The sequence below is a fragment of the Lissotriton vulgaris genome, chromosome 12 (genome assembly GCF_964263255.1).
Source record: "Lissotriton vulgaris chromosome 12, aLisVul1.2, whole genome shotgun sequence".
Classification (NCBI taxonomy): Eukaryota; Metazoa; Chordata; class Amphibia; order Caudata; family Salamandridae; genus Lissotriton; species Lissotriton vulgaris.
The window spans coordinates 513,724,418-513,741,691 of NC_141700.1; the positions used below are offsets into that span (position 1 = coordinate 513,724,418).

Sequence of the window (17,274 nt, forward strand, 5' to 3'; positions counted from 1 at the left end):
TCAAAAACATGTGCACAAGCACAACACAGTCGAGTTTGTATGTCCTGCACTGCTCAGTGGTTTTTGGTGACGCTGATGCTAACTTGCGGGGCTGCAGGCAGAAGAAACATAGGGAAAACAACCAACAGATGAGCATGCATATCGGCTGTAAGAAAAAGTAGGGGTGAAGAAGAGGGACTGCAGAGACATGCAGTAAAAAAAAGTGCATGTCAAAAATGAAACTAGCAAAAGCTCATTTCTCCTTTCTTCGAAAAACATGCCATGAAGAATATGGGGGTGGTAAAGATATTGGAGGGCGGTGGGGTGCTGAGTTAAATCACAGGGAGTGGGAGGTGGGTGCGGGGGTGCTAAGCGCAGCTTGTTCTGAAACTTCGAACAGAATATAAACACGAACAGAGGCAGATTAGCGAGGCCACGAGTGTAACAGAGCCTGTGCCTGTGCATGTAAAAACAGCAAATAATCCATTTGACAATAAAGACTCAAGTTGCCGTGGACATTTTACCTGGCCGGAGTATGTCTGCCCTTTTCTGACGTGACGCAATACGCACATGCAGTTTAGCTCATGTTGATGTTTTTATTGATTGCGTGCTTTATAACTGAAGTTAACCAAACGACATGAAATAAATCTTAACGAGAACAGAGTAGCGTGTGCTTTTAAAGAGAAGAAGAGCATCATGGCTGATATGTTTAACAGTTCAAATAATGAGGAATAAAAAGCAGATTTACAGGGCCATCTGACGTGCGGGAGGTGGGGACTGCACAGGGAGATGTGGTGATTTACGCCAAATATGAAGCAATCCGGCCGGCAAAATAAACGAGCGAACGAGCGGCAAAGAACAAAAAGAAAGTGGACACACAATGTCAACAGATATATTCCTTCGTAGCACGTCTCTGTGGGCTAAAACATTTCTTTAAAAGAATTCAGACTTTACTACGAATTGACGGAATGGAAGTTCATGTCCCCAAATCAATGACTTTGCTCAAAACACTTCCGTATGTCTGGATTTGTACACAAAATCCCAAACTATTTAGACTTTCAGAGAGTTGTCACACAACGCCTAACTTTAAACAAGCAAACTCACAGCCGCAGCCCGGCTTCAAAAGGAAGCCAGGCAACCTTTGTTGGGACGGGGGCGGGGCCGGACAAAAACAGGAAGCAGGCGCTCCTGTGCCCGCCGGAGGATTTCCGTGTTGGCTAGCGGGGCTCCCGTGCTCGTGGAGAGCCCCGCGGCCCCCGCCTGCTAACCTGAATGACCCGCTGGCTGCCGAGGGACACGCAAGAAGAACATGGTGAGTGGGGTGTGAGGGGGATGTGTGCGCGCGCGTGTGTGTGTGTGTGTGTGTGCGCACGTGTGTGTGTCTCTGGTGAGGTAAGGGGGGGAGCGTGTGTGTATGCAGTGTGTGTGTGCGCGCGTGTGTGTGTGTATGCTATGGCGGGGGTGGATTCTCTGTATGTATGGGTGCGTGCATGGGCGCTTGTGTGTCTCTGTGTATGTGTATGCGCATGCGTGTGTGGTGCTGTGCGCGCACTCGCGGAGGAATCTGAGACAGCGACGCTCGTGCGTGAGCTCCGTCTCAGATTCCTTCTAACACGCCAACAAAAGATGTCTCGCAGACAGCAGGCTTACGCCTGCTTTTTACGTCTGTGAGACCTAAAAAAGTGCTCACAGACTAGATAAAACAGATTGTGTAACAGCACAAGTAAAAAGTACAGTCTTCATGGAAGGTTGCAAATGCAGACGAGGCGGTACTAAGGATGGACTACTAAGCCTATTCATAAATCAAAAGCAACCATTTAGAAAGAACAGTAGCAGGAGCCAATTGAAAAGATGGGTGGAAAATGGGCAGAGCTTTAAGTCCATACCTGAATACAGCATGCCTAGCAGAGCAGCACATGGGTCGCCCTGGCTTGACCTACAAAGGTCTGTAGGAAGCTGGCTCTTTAAATAGTGGAGAAAATGAGTCCAGGCAAACCTTAATAGGCTGACAGGGGCACAAATGATAACCTAAATGCCCTCTTTCGTGGTAGTGTGGGCGAGCAGTTAGGTTTATCAGAGGGTAGTGCAGAGCATTTATTGCACACACAAAGACACTAAGTGAGACACACACTAAAAGAAATCCATCAGCAATTTATAAATAGAACACAGATTTTGATATTAATTTAGAAAATCACACTTCGTGCAATTGCTGAAACAGTAATGTTACCCTCTGGTGGCAAAACATATACTGTACGGGACTTACAGGACCCTTCTGGGCTTAAGGTGAAAATGGGGCAAGGTTTAAGGCCACAGCAACAGGTCACCTCGAGCGGCTCTGGGGCGTCCAGGTGTAGAGGTATATTTTAGCGTCAGGTGCCCCGTTCAATTCAATGGGGAATGGTCCAGTTGTAAAGAGGCTGCAAGCTGGGAGTGGAGGCCAGCCTGGTTGAATCCACAGTGGAGCTCAGTCTTTGAGCTGCTTAAGCACTTAGGGACACCATTGGTCCACTTCTGCTCGGGCTGTGAGGCTCAGATGCAGTGATGATTTTAGGTGTCAGGCTCGTGCTGCGGGAAACACTCTAGGTTGAGGGGGGCCTGCAAAAAGAGGCTGTAGGTGGTGACTGGGAGTCCAATCTGGGCAAACCCAAGGGTGTGCTTAGCCTTGGAGGGTCTCAGGACCCTGTTGGCACCGCCACCTTCCTCAGACTCAGGTTGTGGGGCACGGGTACAGAGGTTCTTTAACGTGGCGGGTGGTGGTCGGAGGCTCTCTATTTGACTTTGTTCTGCAGAAGAGGGGCAAACAGGACAGCTGGCCCACTCTCAAGATCCCTGAAGTCCCTCAACGTGCATGATGGTCTTCCTCAGCGTTGGTGTCCTGGCTGGACAAAGCAAGTTTAGGGTAGGAAAGAAACAAGTGGGTGTAATACTAGTCCACCCATTCTAAGCTCCAGCCTACCTGGTGTCACTTTTAGTAAACCTCTCAGTTTGTCTCTGCTCATTATGTACCTTTGTTCTCTCTTCCATTATGCCTGCTTGCCCCTACACTCACATGCCAACCAGCACTGTGTCAGCTATTGTCTAAACCTTGAAAGGTAAATGTTCAGAAGAGCTGAAGTGAAACAAGCATCATGATGCACATATCAAGCACTGCTACGGTCATGGGGAGTCGTAAATTTACCCACAGCCCATCAGTGAGAAGTTAAAATTGCAATGGAGGAGGCACCAACCCTGAAACCACTGGCACTGATTAGCATGGAGGAGGAGAACCATTATAGATGCTTGAGGCACTTTTGCCAATTAATTGTCTATTGGACCATAGAGATTATGGCACTACTGAGGATGCTGGTATTTAGTGTCCATGGCCATCAACAGGTCATTGGTTCCGAGACAAACAATTGACACCAATGAGCAACAATGCTCATTGGTCTCAATTATAGCCACTGTAACCAATGATCTTTTGTGCACTGAGGCCACTAAGGGGGCATGCGGATACTTTCACATGTTGAACATTTGCCATTCCAGCTCTCTGGAGAATGTCAAACAGGTCACTGATACAGTCCTCTAAAGGCTAATTCAACAAGATCCCTACCTTGCATCCATCTTTTCTGTGGCTGAAATTCTCATCATGCTGGTTTGCACCTGCTGAAACTGCAAATATAAATGGGAAACAAAATGAAAACTGAATCCTTCTAAATCATCCTCCTTCCATTTCCCAACTATCAATCCTCTCACCTTTTCTTTAATCAATGCCCTGCTCCCTCCACTTTCATTATCCCCTGCCTGCTCTCCTTCCACCATTTATACTTTGGCTACAAACACCCTATACATTCAGCCCTCTCTCCATTGCTCCTTCTAAACTTAGCAATCTCTCCTTCCAGACCCCAGCTTTTAATGTGCTCTTATACATTTTCTCAATCTTAGATTTCTCTTCTCTGATTTTCCTATTCTTACCCACCCCCTTCAATTCCTCTAACACTTAGCACTCTCTCCTTTTCACATACATTCTCATCAATTAGCACAACCGCCCTCCTCTTTCAATTACCTTTACAAAAAAATCTATCTCCTTTCAACTCACTGCACACACCCCGTCCCTATCCACTCCATGCACTTAGCCCACTATTCCTCCTGCAATTAAACCATTGTAGTCTCACTTGATACTCTACACGTAGTCTTTCCCCTGCTATTCCGTACATTTAATTCCTTCTCATCATATAGCCCCCACACTTTGAACTCTTTTCATTTTCTCTACACTTAGCCTCTGCATTGTATTTTCCTCTAAATGTACCCAGTTATAGTCACGCCTCACTACCTCACCTAGAAGGGCCCTATAATGTGCTCTCATTCACCCTCCAGTAAATATCTCTCTCCTACACTGCCCTTGGACTTCACCCGCTTCACCCATTTCACCTATTATTAATCCTTTGTCCTTCAAGTCTCTCTACGCTTAAACCCCTCATTGCTTTCTTACCATACACCACTTAGTCCATTTTCTCCCATTACTGCTACATAAGTCCATTCTTATTCACTGTAATCTCGCTTGTTTCATTCCCTACACCTGAACCCGCTCCTTTGTCCGTGGTGTACACCTTCTCTTCTTCCATTCCTTACATGTAGACTTCTGTATTGCTAGTTGCTCTACACTGCAGCCCCTCTTCTTCCCATGCCCTACTCGTTATGCTTCTCTAGTCCCATTTGTCCATACTCAGTGTCCCAACCTTCCATTCCTAGTACTCTAATATTACTCTCTTTCTGTTTGCTCAAGCTTTGCTCTGTTTGCTCCAATTCCATTTTTTTTATTGCAATAATACTCACTAATCTTTGGTTGGTTCGCAGCCCATAAATGGAGGACCAGAGCTAAAATATACAGCTCTCAACTATATGATATATAGTTAGTAATACAGATGAATAGTGTAGGCAACTGCCTCTTTTTGTGATATATCAAAAATCAGATGTACAGTGTAAAAAGTCCAGGGGTTCTCTTAAGGGTGGACTGGGGCTTGCTATGCAATCCCAAAGTGCTCTGTTGGTGGTGGTGTGGTCGAGCAGCATTAAGCTTAACACACAGGAGTGCAAAACATCTGCAAATATACACAGTGATCAATAAATGACACGCATGACTCAAGGAAGAGATTCACACCAATTTATATAAACCCTTTTCAGTTCAAAAGTGGACACAGTGTAATTTTTGAGTTCTGCAATGTTATCCTATGGAAGGAAGAACAAGTTCTGAAAACAAGTACAGTAACTTATGGGACCAATCTCCAGGAGTTAAGGTGAGTGGTGGGCAAGGTCCAAGGCAGCAGCAGCACATCGCCGGTTGCACAGGGGCAGCCTGAGGAAGGGTGCAAAACAGCATTGGGAGCCCAATAGGTTTCTATGGAGATCAGTCACTGCGAAATGAGGCTGCCAGCTCTAGCTGGAAGGCCAGTCAGGTTGAACCAAGCGATACCAAATGGGATGATGGACGGAGCGTTTGAGCAAATCAAACTCTCACCCCCAGTCAACTGATCTGGGTTTAATCCATCACTATTCTTTAGCTCACTTCACCACCCCAGTTCAGACATGGCCATATCCAAATCAGTCTGACCCTGTGCCCCATGGCAACAGTCCAGCCCGAACTGCTAAGACATGTCTTCCCTGGACCGGAAACAAGCATCCTGGGACCGGTTTTGGATTCATAACCCTCATCAGCCAGGCTATCTTGAATCCAGTGGTAGAGTGAGCAAGGGACCCACGTCTGGGCATACCCTGCCAACTTAGTGCGAACAAAGCGATACCAAAGGGGATGATGGACCAACGGGGTGGTTCAAGTGTTGCGATGCTCAGGATGTAGGGACACCTGCGGTCCTTTTCTTCACAGCCCGGTGGCGACAGATGCAGAGGTAACTTTAGGTGTTGGGTTTTCTTTTTGGGAGCAGTCGCGGTAGAGGGGGGCCTGCATGCAGAGGGAGCCTGAGTGCAGAGGCTGCAGGCGACGTCGGGGAGTCCACGAGGGGTGAAACCACAATGGACTTGAGCTCTGGAGAGCTAGAGGACCTTGTTGACACTGTTGGCCCATTTTTACTCGGGCTGGGCGACAGGTTCAGTTGTTGCTTCAGGTGTCAGGTTTTGTCAGTTCCAGAGGCCTCAGAGTCTTTGCTTCAGAGTTCCTGCATGGTGCAGAAGAACAGGTCCGCTGTTCAAGGGAGGTCTGGAATTTTTATCAAAAGCAGGCAGTCCTCCCAGGTTTCTGGAGTCAACAGCTGATGTGCGAGTCAACTTCTGGCGCACTTTTCAACAAGGGATGCAGACAGGCCGGCTGGCCTGATACCGTCTGCTGCTTCTCCTCTCTTTTTGTGGCTCTATGATGTCCTCTCTCTTCTTAGGTCATCAGGATCTGCCTCTCTGGTAAAGGGTCTCCCCTAAATACTGAATTTAGGGGTGTTAGGGGAGTGTAGGCTAGTAGCCAATGGGTTACTGACCCTTGGGGTCACTACGCCCCCCTTTATCACCACTTCCTGTCTATATCTATCTATAGGAGAGAAAGCTTTCCAAAGTGCTGTAACCATAAGTACTCTAATGAGACACAGCATCTGACCGGGGCAAAGGAGGATTTTGCTAGCCTCACACACAAGTCTAGACAGAACAGCAAAAAGGCCATCTGGTAAATGGATTGAAGGTTGAACTGAGTGGTGTAGTCCTAAACCAGCTAGTTGTTTGGCTATGGTCAACAGTGTGAGCTCAAAAATGGGGCAGCTTCGGCTATCAGACTGGTTGCGGAGTTAAAAAGCAGCATTTAGTAGTGGAAATGACTGCCGCTAGCCATTATTCTTGGTCGGACACTTATTGTGGGAGACTGTCCAACAAAGTAGAGTTGTATAGTTTTCTAGAGATGACCTTTTTGCACGAAGAGAAGGGTCAGTACTTATTGGCATAAGGCTGGCCTCTGTCTAGAGTGGTGTAGTAGGTGAAACTACACATTGGACTGCTACATAGAGCAATTGCCAGTGGGGTAGACTATTTGCAAGCATTCCTCCCATCACCTTTTGTGTCTTTAATGTTTTATTTTGGATAAAGGGCCGGGGTAAATATTCAGGCCTATTTAATTCAAAATGAGTAGTTTGCTACTACGTCTTAGAGGGTTAAAAACATGTAATTATTTTTTCTCAAACTGTGTTGTGATATGGAGACGACAAAAACAATGACATATGGAGAACTCCCACTAGCCTAAACAAAAGCCTTACCAAGCATGATATTCTAATGTTCTGGGGTTGAATGCTCACTGACAACAGGTGACCAAGACTCACATAATTTAAGAAGGTAGCAGAGGTGAAGAAACCCATGGTCACAGGAGGAGCTGAGCATGTATTATGTGGTATGCCTAGCAGCTATTCCTCAAGAGGAAATGAAAAGAGTAGGTATGAATAATTATCCACTCACTTCTCATCTTCCAATTCCAAACTACATGGGTGGCTTTAGCATATATCTACCATATGAGGAGGAAGCCATTCTTCTAAATGTCTTCCCTACAGAGTAGATAAGCTAGCACAACTTGTCAATAAGAGCAGAAGCTGCAGATGATGGTCACTTGCGCAGATAATGGTAATAACAATGCATGTGGATCAGGAGCAGAACAGACGCAAATTGCCTACAAGTGGAAGTGGGGGGGGGGGGGCGCTGTATTTGTTGGCATGAACCGCCACAAGGGGTTACTGGCTAATGATTACCAGTTTAAGCTAATCATTAGCCAGTAACCCCTTGTGGCGGTTCTTCCGTGAGGGGCTCTCTCGCTCTCCTCACATTTTTTCATTGTTTGGAATGTGTGGTCTGAAGGCGGTAGCTGATGTGTGGTTCGTTTATGAATTTGACACAGTGACTTATAGGAATAAATGAAATTCCTATAAATAAGGAAACAAGAAAAAAGTGGGTTTCCCCATTAGGTCACGTCTATATTGAAATATGTGTCTGATAGGAGGAGGCCCTGGTTGTATGTAAAGACAATTTTTTTCACCAAGACTTTAAGACTGAACAGCTACAGTCAACGATTTCTAGCAGAATCGTGAACACTTTACATGTAACTGTGGCTTTGAATTATACGTATCTAGTCATTTTCTAATTTTGTATTGCATTTATAAAGTTCTGCATGTCAAAACAAATGTATTTCAGAGCAGTTCAGCGAGCAGAATGTGTGAAGAGGTTATGTAATGAGTGACACAATTTGGGAGCAACCACAACAATGCTTTGTACAACTATGACAGTGGTCGGTACATCCACCATGAAAAGAAATGATGAAGTCTTTGTTCTGTGAAGGTCCTCTGGATATCTCTGGTACCCACTGCCCTACATATGTGTGCTGGGAAGAAAGTGCTACACCGCAAACAGTCTAGTTTGAGAACTGTGAAAAAGGATGGACACAGACCTGGGACAGGTTTCTGGTATTTCATGCAAAAAATATGGAATGGGGCAATGTGCAACATTCTTCTTCCAATCTTTTTCCTCACTCACCTCTTTTCCTCTCTACAGATCACTACCCTGCTGATACATTTACACCTCATCATCTCCTTTACTACAAATTGTAGTACATGTACAATCCAATTATCGTATGTTGCATTCCTTCTCTATACCTAATCTTTTCTTCTGCAGCCCACCCCCACAAATCCCTTGATCTCTCTTACTGTTTTCTCCATTCAGTACAACCTCACTTCCTTCTATTTTCTTGTCCACCTCATTCTTTTTGTAGATTCCTTCTGCTTCAATGCACTCCATCCTCTCTCCTACGGTTTCCTCAAAACATATCACACTAACCTCCAATTAATTTTTCATATATTCTAACTTGCATTCCATTTAAACACCCATACACTTGAATTTTTTCTACATGTTGTTCTTTTACGTTTTTCATGCTTTGTTCACCTTTATTACATTTTCCTACACTTCACTGAACTTCGTGCTCAAATGCAATCTGGCTCTTCTCAATCCTTCCCTGCTCCTCTTTCTTCTCACCTTTTTCTCTACATCTTATGTTCTCTTCAATCTATTGCCATATCATCCTCTCAATGGCTTACCAAATCTCCCTTTGTTCGCTTTATGTTTGATTTCCTACTGTCTTTACATTTCTTATTCACAAATCATGGTCTCCCCTTCCATTCCCTTCCAACACCAGGTATTCATTAATTGTACACACTTCCCTGTAAGGCATACAATGCCTTTCTATTTTTGGGGATCTCTGTCTGTAAGCAGGCCGTTCCATTATGTGAATCTGGTGTGCCCCCTCACCTTCCGGTGATAGTCCCTCTGTGAGATGAATTTGTCCACAACTTTGTCCACCTGCTGATCACACTCAGTTTGCAAGTGCCTAATAAGCATGTAGAGTCTTCCTGGGCCATAGTAGGTCTCGACTATTGGCTGGTGTGTCTCTATGATGCGTGCAATTCCTGTAAAACCAAAAGATGAAAAGAGTTATTTTCCCGATCTTGCAAAATCTCAAAGCGATTGTTGTATACAAACACACAACTTTTCGAAATGAAATACACAGCACAGTTAGTAGACCACATTTGTAATTAATAAGGTAATGGGGGGTGCAGCTGTAGGAGTCTCTCACGTAAGGCTAGACAAGACCGTTTTGTGGTGATACAGGTGAGCCTATCTGGTTGTTACACCCAAAAGTCCACCAACATGGAGAACTTGTGGTGATACAGGCGAGCCTATCCGGTTGTTACACCCAAAAGTCCACCAGCATGGAGAACAATTGTCAGAGAGAGGATAGCTCCTGCTGTTTATGCAATATGTCCTAGAATAAATTCTCCACATTGTTGCATCAATGTATCAATGATTCTTCATTTAACTGCTGCAATTAAATGAGGAATCATTGATACATTGATGATACAATATGGAGAATTTATTCTAGGACATAGTCAATAAATGGCAAGCGATATCCCCTCTCTCACTTTTGTAATCACAAGCAGGAAAAAGAAACTTACAAAACTTGTATTTTAGAATGACATATATATGTCTGTTCCTACCATCATGGACAGATACATGCAGAAAGAGTGATTCATTTTAATAGCCCTTGCGCAGTCTCTGCTCAAAGACCAGTAAGATCATGTTTGCTTGTTGCAGTGACATGAACCAAATACATTTTTCAGAAGTATGCTTCTCCCTACAAATAGAAATTAATTGCTTTAAATGCCAGGAAAAGAATGCATCTTAACTGAAATTGTTTCCACGCAGAATTTGTAACACTAGCTCAGAAAGGCCCCTACTTTGCTTAGGATTCACAGACTGCCTGCATCTAACAATGTCAATTTAGCTATCATTAAGGAAGGGATATCCTTCTATTAACAAGCATCAGACCTGCCAAGAGTGCAACTAGTGTCAAGGACAAACCAGGGCTGTATCTTACACAGACTAATTGCTTGTGTGAAGCATGTGCCTACAGACATGAAGGACCATACCTAGCCACAGACTGTGCTTGCGATACAAAAGGTTTGGCTATTTACTAAATTCTTGGCCAGTTATATCATACAGAGTTTGCTTGAGGCACATTGCCCATCACATTTCTCTGGGTTTGGCACAGGTAAAAAGAAAATTTCTCGGTTTGCCCAAAGCATAGATTAGAGCTGCAAGGTAAAGGAACAGAGTAGTTTCAGTTTATCTGGGGCAAGGCTGTGGGTGAAATTACAGTTCTAATGTCAAAGTCAAAAAACTTTATTCAATTATAAAACTGATAATCATAAAAGTGCAAGTGATGATACATTAAAATTCATTAATAATCAGTTAAAACACTTTGCTTCATGAGCGAATCCCACATAGAAATGAGACATCTCGCAGTACTTCTAATAAACGGGATGTCAAGTCAATAAGTACAATGCAAACGTTTCGATAAAAAAAACTCCATGTTCATTGGACCAAACGGAAAATCAAAGCAATAAAGTAGGCATCTTAACTAATCCTCTAGATACGTTAAACCCAGTTCCTTGTGGCACATAAAATGTGAGCTAATGGGGGGTCTGGAAAGTGGACATTGACAAAAAATATTTTCCTCAATTTGTAGTGCTGTGACCTTGGTATATCCCTTTATCCCAGCACCATAAATGACGATGCTGAGACACTAGGTTTCATAAATGTTGAGGAATGGAGGTATCGATTTATCACCTAGTGATGGAATCAAATTAAAAAAGTCTTGTCCAATTGTGATAACTTATATAAGATGAACAATATAGTAGTCACAATACAGCTCTGCCCGTACCCCGTGCTCAAAGATAAAATAATTGGTGCATTCCACGACGATCCAAACCGGTCCATTGCAAACTTCCAATCAGAATGGACACAAAATGTATCAAAGAAGGGTCCATTTTCATATACAGTAAAATAGGGCCATAGTTTCAATCTGTTGACCCGATCTGATGCATTTGAACGTTCCAGGAAGGCCAGGTACAATGGGCAAGGTCTTTCAATAGCATATTTACAAATGATTAAATGACGATTAAGACACTGCTCCAGTGCACCTAGGTTTTCTTAAAGTCTGTATTATATGTTCAAAATGGCATTCTCATTGGCTGTAGGCAAGCAGTTCTTTTTGACAGGGTCACCCCCACTTTTTGCCAGGCAACTGATGTGAGTTTGACTGGAAGTGCACTGGGTTTCTGCTAACCAGGGCTCTTTCCCAAAACTGTACAATTGTTTCCACAATTGGCAAAACCTTTAGAACCCTCTGTAAGCCAATAGTAAATGGCACCCCTGGTACATACGGCCTGAGGTCATAAAGAGGGTCCCCAAGGGCAGCAGCACAAATTGTGCCACACTACGGGACCACTCGCCAACCACATGCAAGGCTGCCATTGCAGGTTGCGTGTCTTGGTGCAGACAAAAGAGAAAACATGACATGTCACAAATCCCTGTGTGACATGGCCCCTAACACTGCATGCCATATTTATACGTCACCCCTACAGCAGGCCTGACAGCACTAAGGCAGGGTGCCAAATAATACTTTTGAGGACATACCTGCATAAGCAGATATGTGTGCACGCTGGTCAGTCCTATTACTGCCAGTGCAAGTGGACAGGGAAGCCATTTTAAAACATGAGCTAGACACTGGTGAAATTGAGTTTCCCAGCTACATGATGGATTTACTGAAAATAGGGATAGTGAGTATCAAACTTCTCGTATTGCTAAACCCCCACTAATTCCAGTGATGGATTTATCAATACATACACCCAGACGGCACCTTAGCGGTGTCTCCTGAAAACCTACCAGCGTCTGGTGTGCTCCCTGACTGGTTTCTGCCAGCCTGCCACCAAGACACTGTTCTCATCTCCTAGGATGAGTGACTTTGCTCTCACGAGGCCCAGAACAAAAGCCTGTCTGGGAAGAGGGTGTAAGACCTTCTCCCATAGAATGAACTGCTGATTAGCCTTCTTAGGCCAGCAAGCTTCAAAGAGCTGCTGCCTTTGGTATGTGGATCTGGCTCCCCTCACCCTTTCTCCAGGACCACCCTTGGCAGCTGGACAGGTGTGAAAATTAGCTAGTCAGGAAGTTGTGCCACCTCCAGGCTAGTATTACCCTATAGGTGGACTGAACTGAGTAGAACACTACTTTTCCGAAGACACCATTTTTGTGATAGCATGCTTAGGAATTTTGGAACAGGATTATGCCCACTTCCTACAGGAGGCGGTCATATAGGAGGCATAGTGGCCTCAAGGGTCAGTTGCCATTAGCTACTACCCTACACGTCCCTAGCACCCCTAAATTCAGTATTTAGGGGAGTCCCTGACACCCGAGAACCAGATCCTGGTGTCCTGAGAAGAGAGGACACCGAAGAGCTGCAAAAGCAGAGAGGAGAGATGAAGAAGCTGACCTGGTACCATCTCAGCCGGGCTGTCTGCATCCCTGATCAAAAACTGCACCAAAGTTGACTCATCCTGCTGCTGTTGCCTTCAGAAACTTGGGAGGACTGCCTGCCTTTAATAAAGGTCCCAGACCTCCTGTGAACAGCAGTCCGGTTCCCCTGCATCCTGCAGAAACTCCCAAGAACAGCCTCGGAGGCATCTGGAACTGCCAAAACCCGACACCTGAAGCTATCCGTGCACCTGTCACACCCGGCCCGTGTTGAAGTGGGCCAATGGTGTCAATAAGGTCCCCCAGCCCTCGAGTCCATTGTGGTTTCGCCCCTCACGGACCCTCCGAAGTCGCCTAAACCCTCTGCACGCAGGCCTCCTCTTCCGGGACTGCTGCTGGTAAGAAAACCCGTCGCTAAAAGCCATCTCTGGATCCATCTCCCCTGGGCTGTGGAGAAGAGGACCAACGGTGTCTCTACATCTCGGAGCATTGCAAGGCCTGAGACCCCCTGTTAGTTTAGCCTGACTGGCCTTCCAGCCAGAGCCTGCAGCCTCTTTTTGCAGCAACTGAACTCCATAGAAAACCGTTGGGCTCCAGACACTGTTATGCACCCTGCACCCAGCCGCCCCTGTGCCTCTGATGTTGTACTGTTGGCGCTGCCTTGGACTTTGCCTACCACTCACCTTAACTCCTGAAGTTTGGTCCTGTAAGTCGCTGTACTATACCTGTTAGCAAAACTTGTTCTTCTTTCCATAGGAAAACAGTACAGAACTCAGAAATTGTAGTGTCCACTTTTTTAACTGAAAATAATTTATATCTAAAAACGTACTAAACGGAACGATTTTTCTCTGATGCCTAAACATATATAAAGATACTTGTTATGTTTATAAATTGGTGTGGATCTCCTTCTTGAGTCGTGTGTGTCGTTTATTGATCATTGTGTATATTTGCAGATGTCATACATTTCTCTGGGTTAAGCCTAAGGCTGCCCGACCACACTGCCCCCTAACAGAGCACTTTGGGATTGCATAGCAGGTCCCTGCCCACCCCTAAGGGAACCACCAGGAGTCTTTACACAGTATATCAGACTTTTGTATATATCACATAAAGAGACAGCTTCTTACATTGACCCAGAACTTGATTCTATTAAAGGCAACGGACTAGAAATTTGACTGAGGAATTGATTAGGGAAATATGTTGACCGCATCGAGCACAGCTTACTGAATCATTTACAGCAAGTTTCTAATATGGGATTTAAGTCATTTTTTTGCCAAGGATGTCTCGCCACTCAGCAATTTGTAATTGTTGTTGCTCAGTCAGCTGTATGCAAGTCGGTTAATGAAATGCATCTAGAAGAGAGGCACAGGTAAGGATTAAGACTTTTTTTATGTAAACCAGGCTGCTCTTTATGCCACCTGGGTTCACTCCATCCCTTCACCACATATATCGTATGTTGTGAAGGGATAGAGTGAACCGTATGGTTTACATTTTCTCAGTAGGAACTGTACGTTTGATGGGTAACAAACGTTGGGATAGTGCCAGACTGATTCCATGCACCCCCTTCAAGATATGTCAGCCTATAGACCTGCTAGTTCACAGTGCCACCATAAGTACGCCTAACCCTAGTAAGGGAACAAATGGTTTGGGCAACCTCAGAACAGGACAACCCTGACTCCCCATGGACTGATCTAGAACCTTTTCGCTCAGTCACTTGTGCTCACTCAGAAAGGTACACAAGAAATACACAAAGCGGAGTTACAATTTATCGAACCATTGCGATTCTTGGAGAAAATATATGCGCTGCAATGATTAAGAGACAGAAGTAGATAAAAGTGATTAGCAATAGAAGAACAGTGCAAAGGATACACAATGCCACCATCGTGCTAAAACAGTGTATATATACTGGTATGTAAGCACTGGGTATAGTGTACTCCTACTATGTGCTCCCAAACCTAGTTGTCTAGGGTGTGTGTTCTGCCAAGAATCGCCTACTGGAAGATCTAACTCCCCATTACCTAAGGCAAGGTATGTAGGTCCCCGTCTTGGTCACAAGTTGTACATCCTTCCTCGCAGAGGGTAAATAGTAATCAGCTGGGCTGAGACTCCAACACAGCGTCAACATCGCCATGACAGCAGAATGCTCCTCTGACCTCAGAAACGTGTGTGTTTGTATAATAAGATCATCCGAGCTTCTGTGTTAAGGTTTCAGCTCGGCCGACATTGGTTATTGTCTTTGTGATAGCCAAGTCGTCTCATGGACAAACAAGCATTGGAAATGCAATAGGTCTCGCATTAGAAAAGTTGGAGCTATTGGTTTTGTAAATGACAATTTTTTTTTAATGTGTTGGTCTTGAAAATAACCAAATTAATAGCTTTGTCATTTACAATGCCAATACTTTAAACTTTTTCAAATGTGACACCTATAGCATTTGTAATGCAACATGTTTTGTATGTACGTGACTTAGATGTATTCATATAACAAATACAAATGGCTTTTAATTTTGTTAAATAATTAATACTGAAATAAAAGTTCTTGTAATTTATAATAGCAATAGCTTTCATTCTCTAAGCTCGTAATTAGATTTCCTTTGTTTTAAAACTAGCACAAGGGAAGGTGTGAGTGCTGGAGTCACTGTTTTTAGCATTGTTTGTTCCAGGTAATCAGTTTATGAATCGTATTAATAAAACTGGAGCATGGTGGCCAAGGGGTCCTGGGTTACCAAGCATGCGGACATTGTGTTGGAACTAGAGATGCCGGTTGCCTAGAGAATAACAAGTCAGGCGGCACAACAGGGGCAGAAAAAAAGGCTGCAAAATGAAAGTTAAAAACGTGGCCGCGAAATGAAAGCCTTTGATGCAGCAAGGGGCGGAGCGAATACCTTTGAAGAGCTGCTGGAGGCACCAAGCTGGGGAACAGATGGCTGGCTTTGATGTGCACGCGATCTGGGTGTCATGTACACTCCTTAGTATGTGTGATGGATATCAAGATGGTGCACTGAAGGCACACTCCGGAAAAGCAGCTTCAAGTCAATAGAGTAGAAGCAGCGGCTGTGCATGCTTCCCTCGCGAGTAGAATGTACTGTCCAGTCGGCTGCAGGATATTCTTGGCTCTTTGTCAGGTGGGAGCAGCTCACACTTCCTCCTTTGCACTTACCGCTCACTTCAGTATTTTTTTTAAACCTTTATCATGGCAAAACAAAAGCCACCCGAATGCGCAAGTAAAATCGGATCCAATGTGCACGACCAAATTATAGACTGAATTGGCTACCGTGGCTTGTCTGTGATGTTTAGTGAACTCTGTAGCACTCACCAGCCGTAGTGCAGTCCACTTGTGAACATGGGGGATGGGCAACAATGTCCGAAGCCAGAGATCTTGTTGCCCCATGGCCGATGCAGCTAGGTCGTCCTGCCCGGTTACTTCAGTACATTCTATTTCTTGTAGCTTTATCTTCTCCCAAAAGCAGGAAGCACCCGAATCTTACTGCAAAATATAGCATGCAAGGCACCGAAGCCTACTTTGCACCACTAAATATACAGGCAGTGCCAAATCAAGGCTTTAAGCTTGGCGGATCCTGTTAGTACACAGCACAGACTGTATTGGAAATGTGACATTGAATCGGGACCCCGATTACCCCTCTATTCCTGCCTTTCACTCACTACCAAGTTTTTAATGTCCTTAGATAGCACTTAAGGAGTCTGTACAATGTAACCTCTCATACACCATTACCTGAAAACAAAGTCACTTATTTATCCGGAGCGAGGGAAGTAATGACTGGTGACCTCCAGAGCCTCAGGAGATTAATTAATGTGCTGGGGTGTGGAGCAGCTTGTCTTGTCGCACTCTGTCATGCAAGGAGAACGCAGAGCAAAAACTTGCATGGGCGTCGGAGATTGGGTGTGAAGGAGCCAGCGACTGCCAGCAGAAAGGGGAGGCATGAAAATCTGAGAAGCAGTGGCGGAGAGCTGCATTGAAGGGAAATGCAACATGGCCATATATACCAACAGAGAGGAAAAGACCATTGCTGTGGGGAGGGGGGGGGGGGGGGGGGGGGAGAAATGAGACACGGCCTGGCGGCCGTGAAAGTGAAACTTGCATGGGCGTCTGAGATTAGGTGTAAAGGAGCCAGCGACTGCCAGCAGAAAGGGGAGGCATGAAAATCTGAGAAGCAGTGGCGGAGAGCAAGATTGTATCCAATATTCCATTCGTATTCCTATCTAAATTAGATCATGACAGCTTTCATTCTCTAAGCTCGTAATTAGATTTCCTTTGTTTTAAAACTAGCACACGGGAAGGTGTGAGTGCTGGAGTCACTGTTTTTAGCATTGTTTGTTCCAGGTAATCAGTTTATGAATCGTATTAATAAAACTGAGCAAGGTGGCCAAGGGGTCCTGGGTTACCAAGCACGCGGACATTGTGTTGGAACTAGAGATGCCGGTTGCCTAGAGAATAACAAGGGTCGGAGCGGATACCTTTGAAGAGCT

General features: G+C 44.8%; 1 protein-coding gene across 1 annotated transcript in view; it reads right to left on the reverse strand.

Moving 5' to 3' along the window:
* COG4 (component of oligomeric golgi complex 4) overlaps positions 1 to 17,274 on the reverse strand; it is a 146,154-nt gene that overhangs the window by 68,711 nt on the left and 60,169 nt on the right. Inside the window, exons 7-8 of the mRNA XM_086945279.1 lie at positions 9,232 to 9,389; positions 3,569 to 3,627 (exon numbers count right to left, since the gene is read on the reverse strand). Coding sequence (XP_086801405.1) covers positions 3,569 to 3,627; positions 9,232 to 9,389 — 217 coding nt within the window. The remainder of the gene's footprint in view (positions 1 to 3,568; positions 3,628 to 9,231; positions 9,390 to 17,274) is intronic.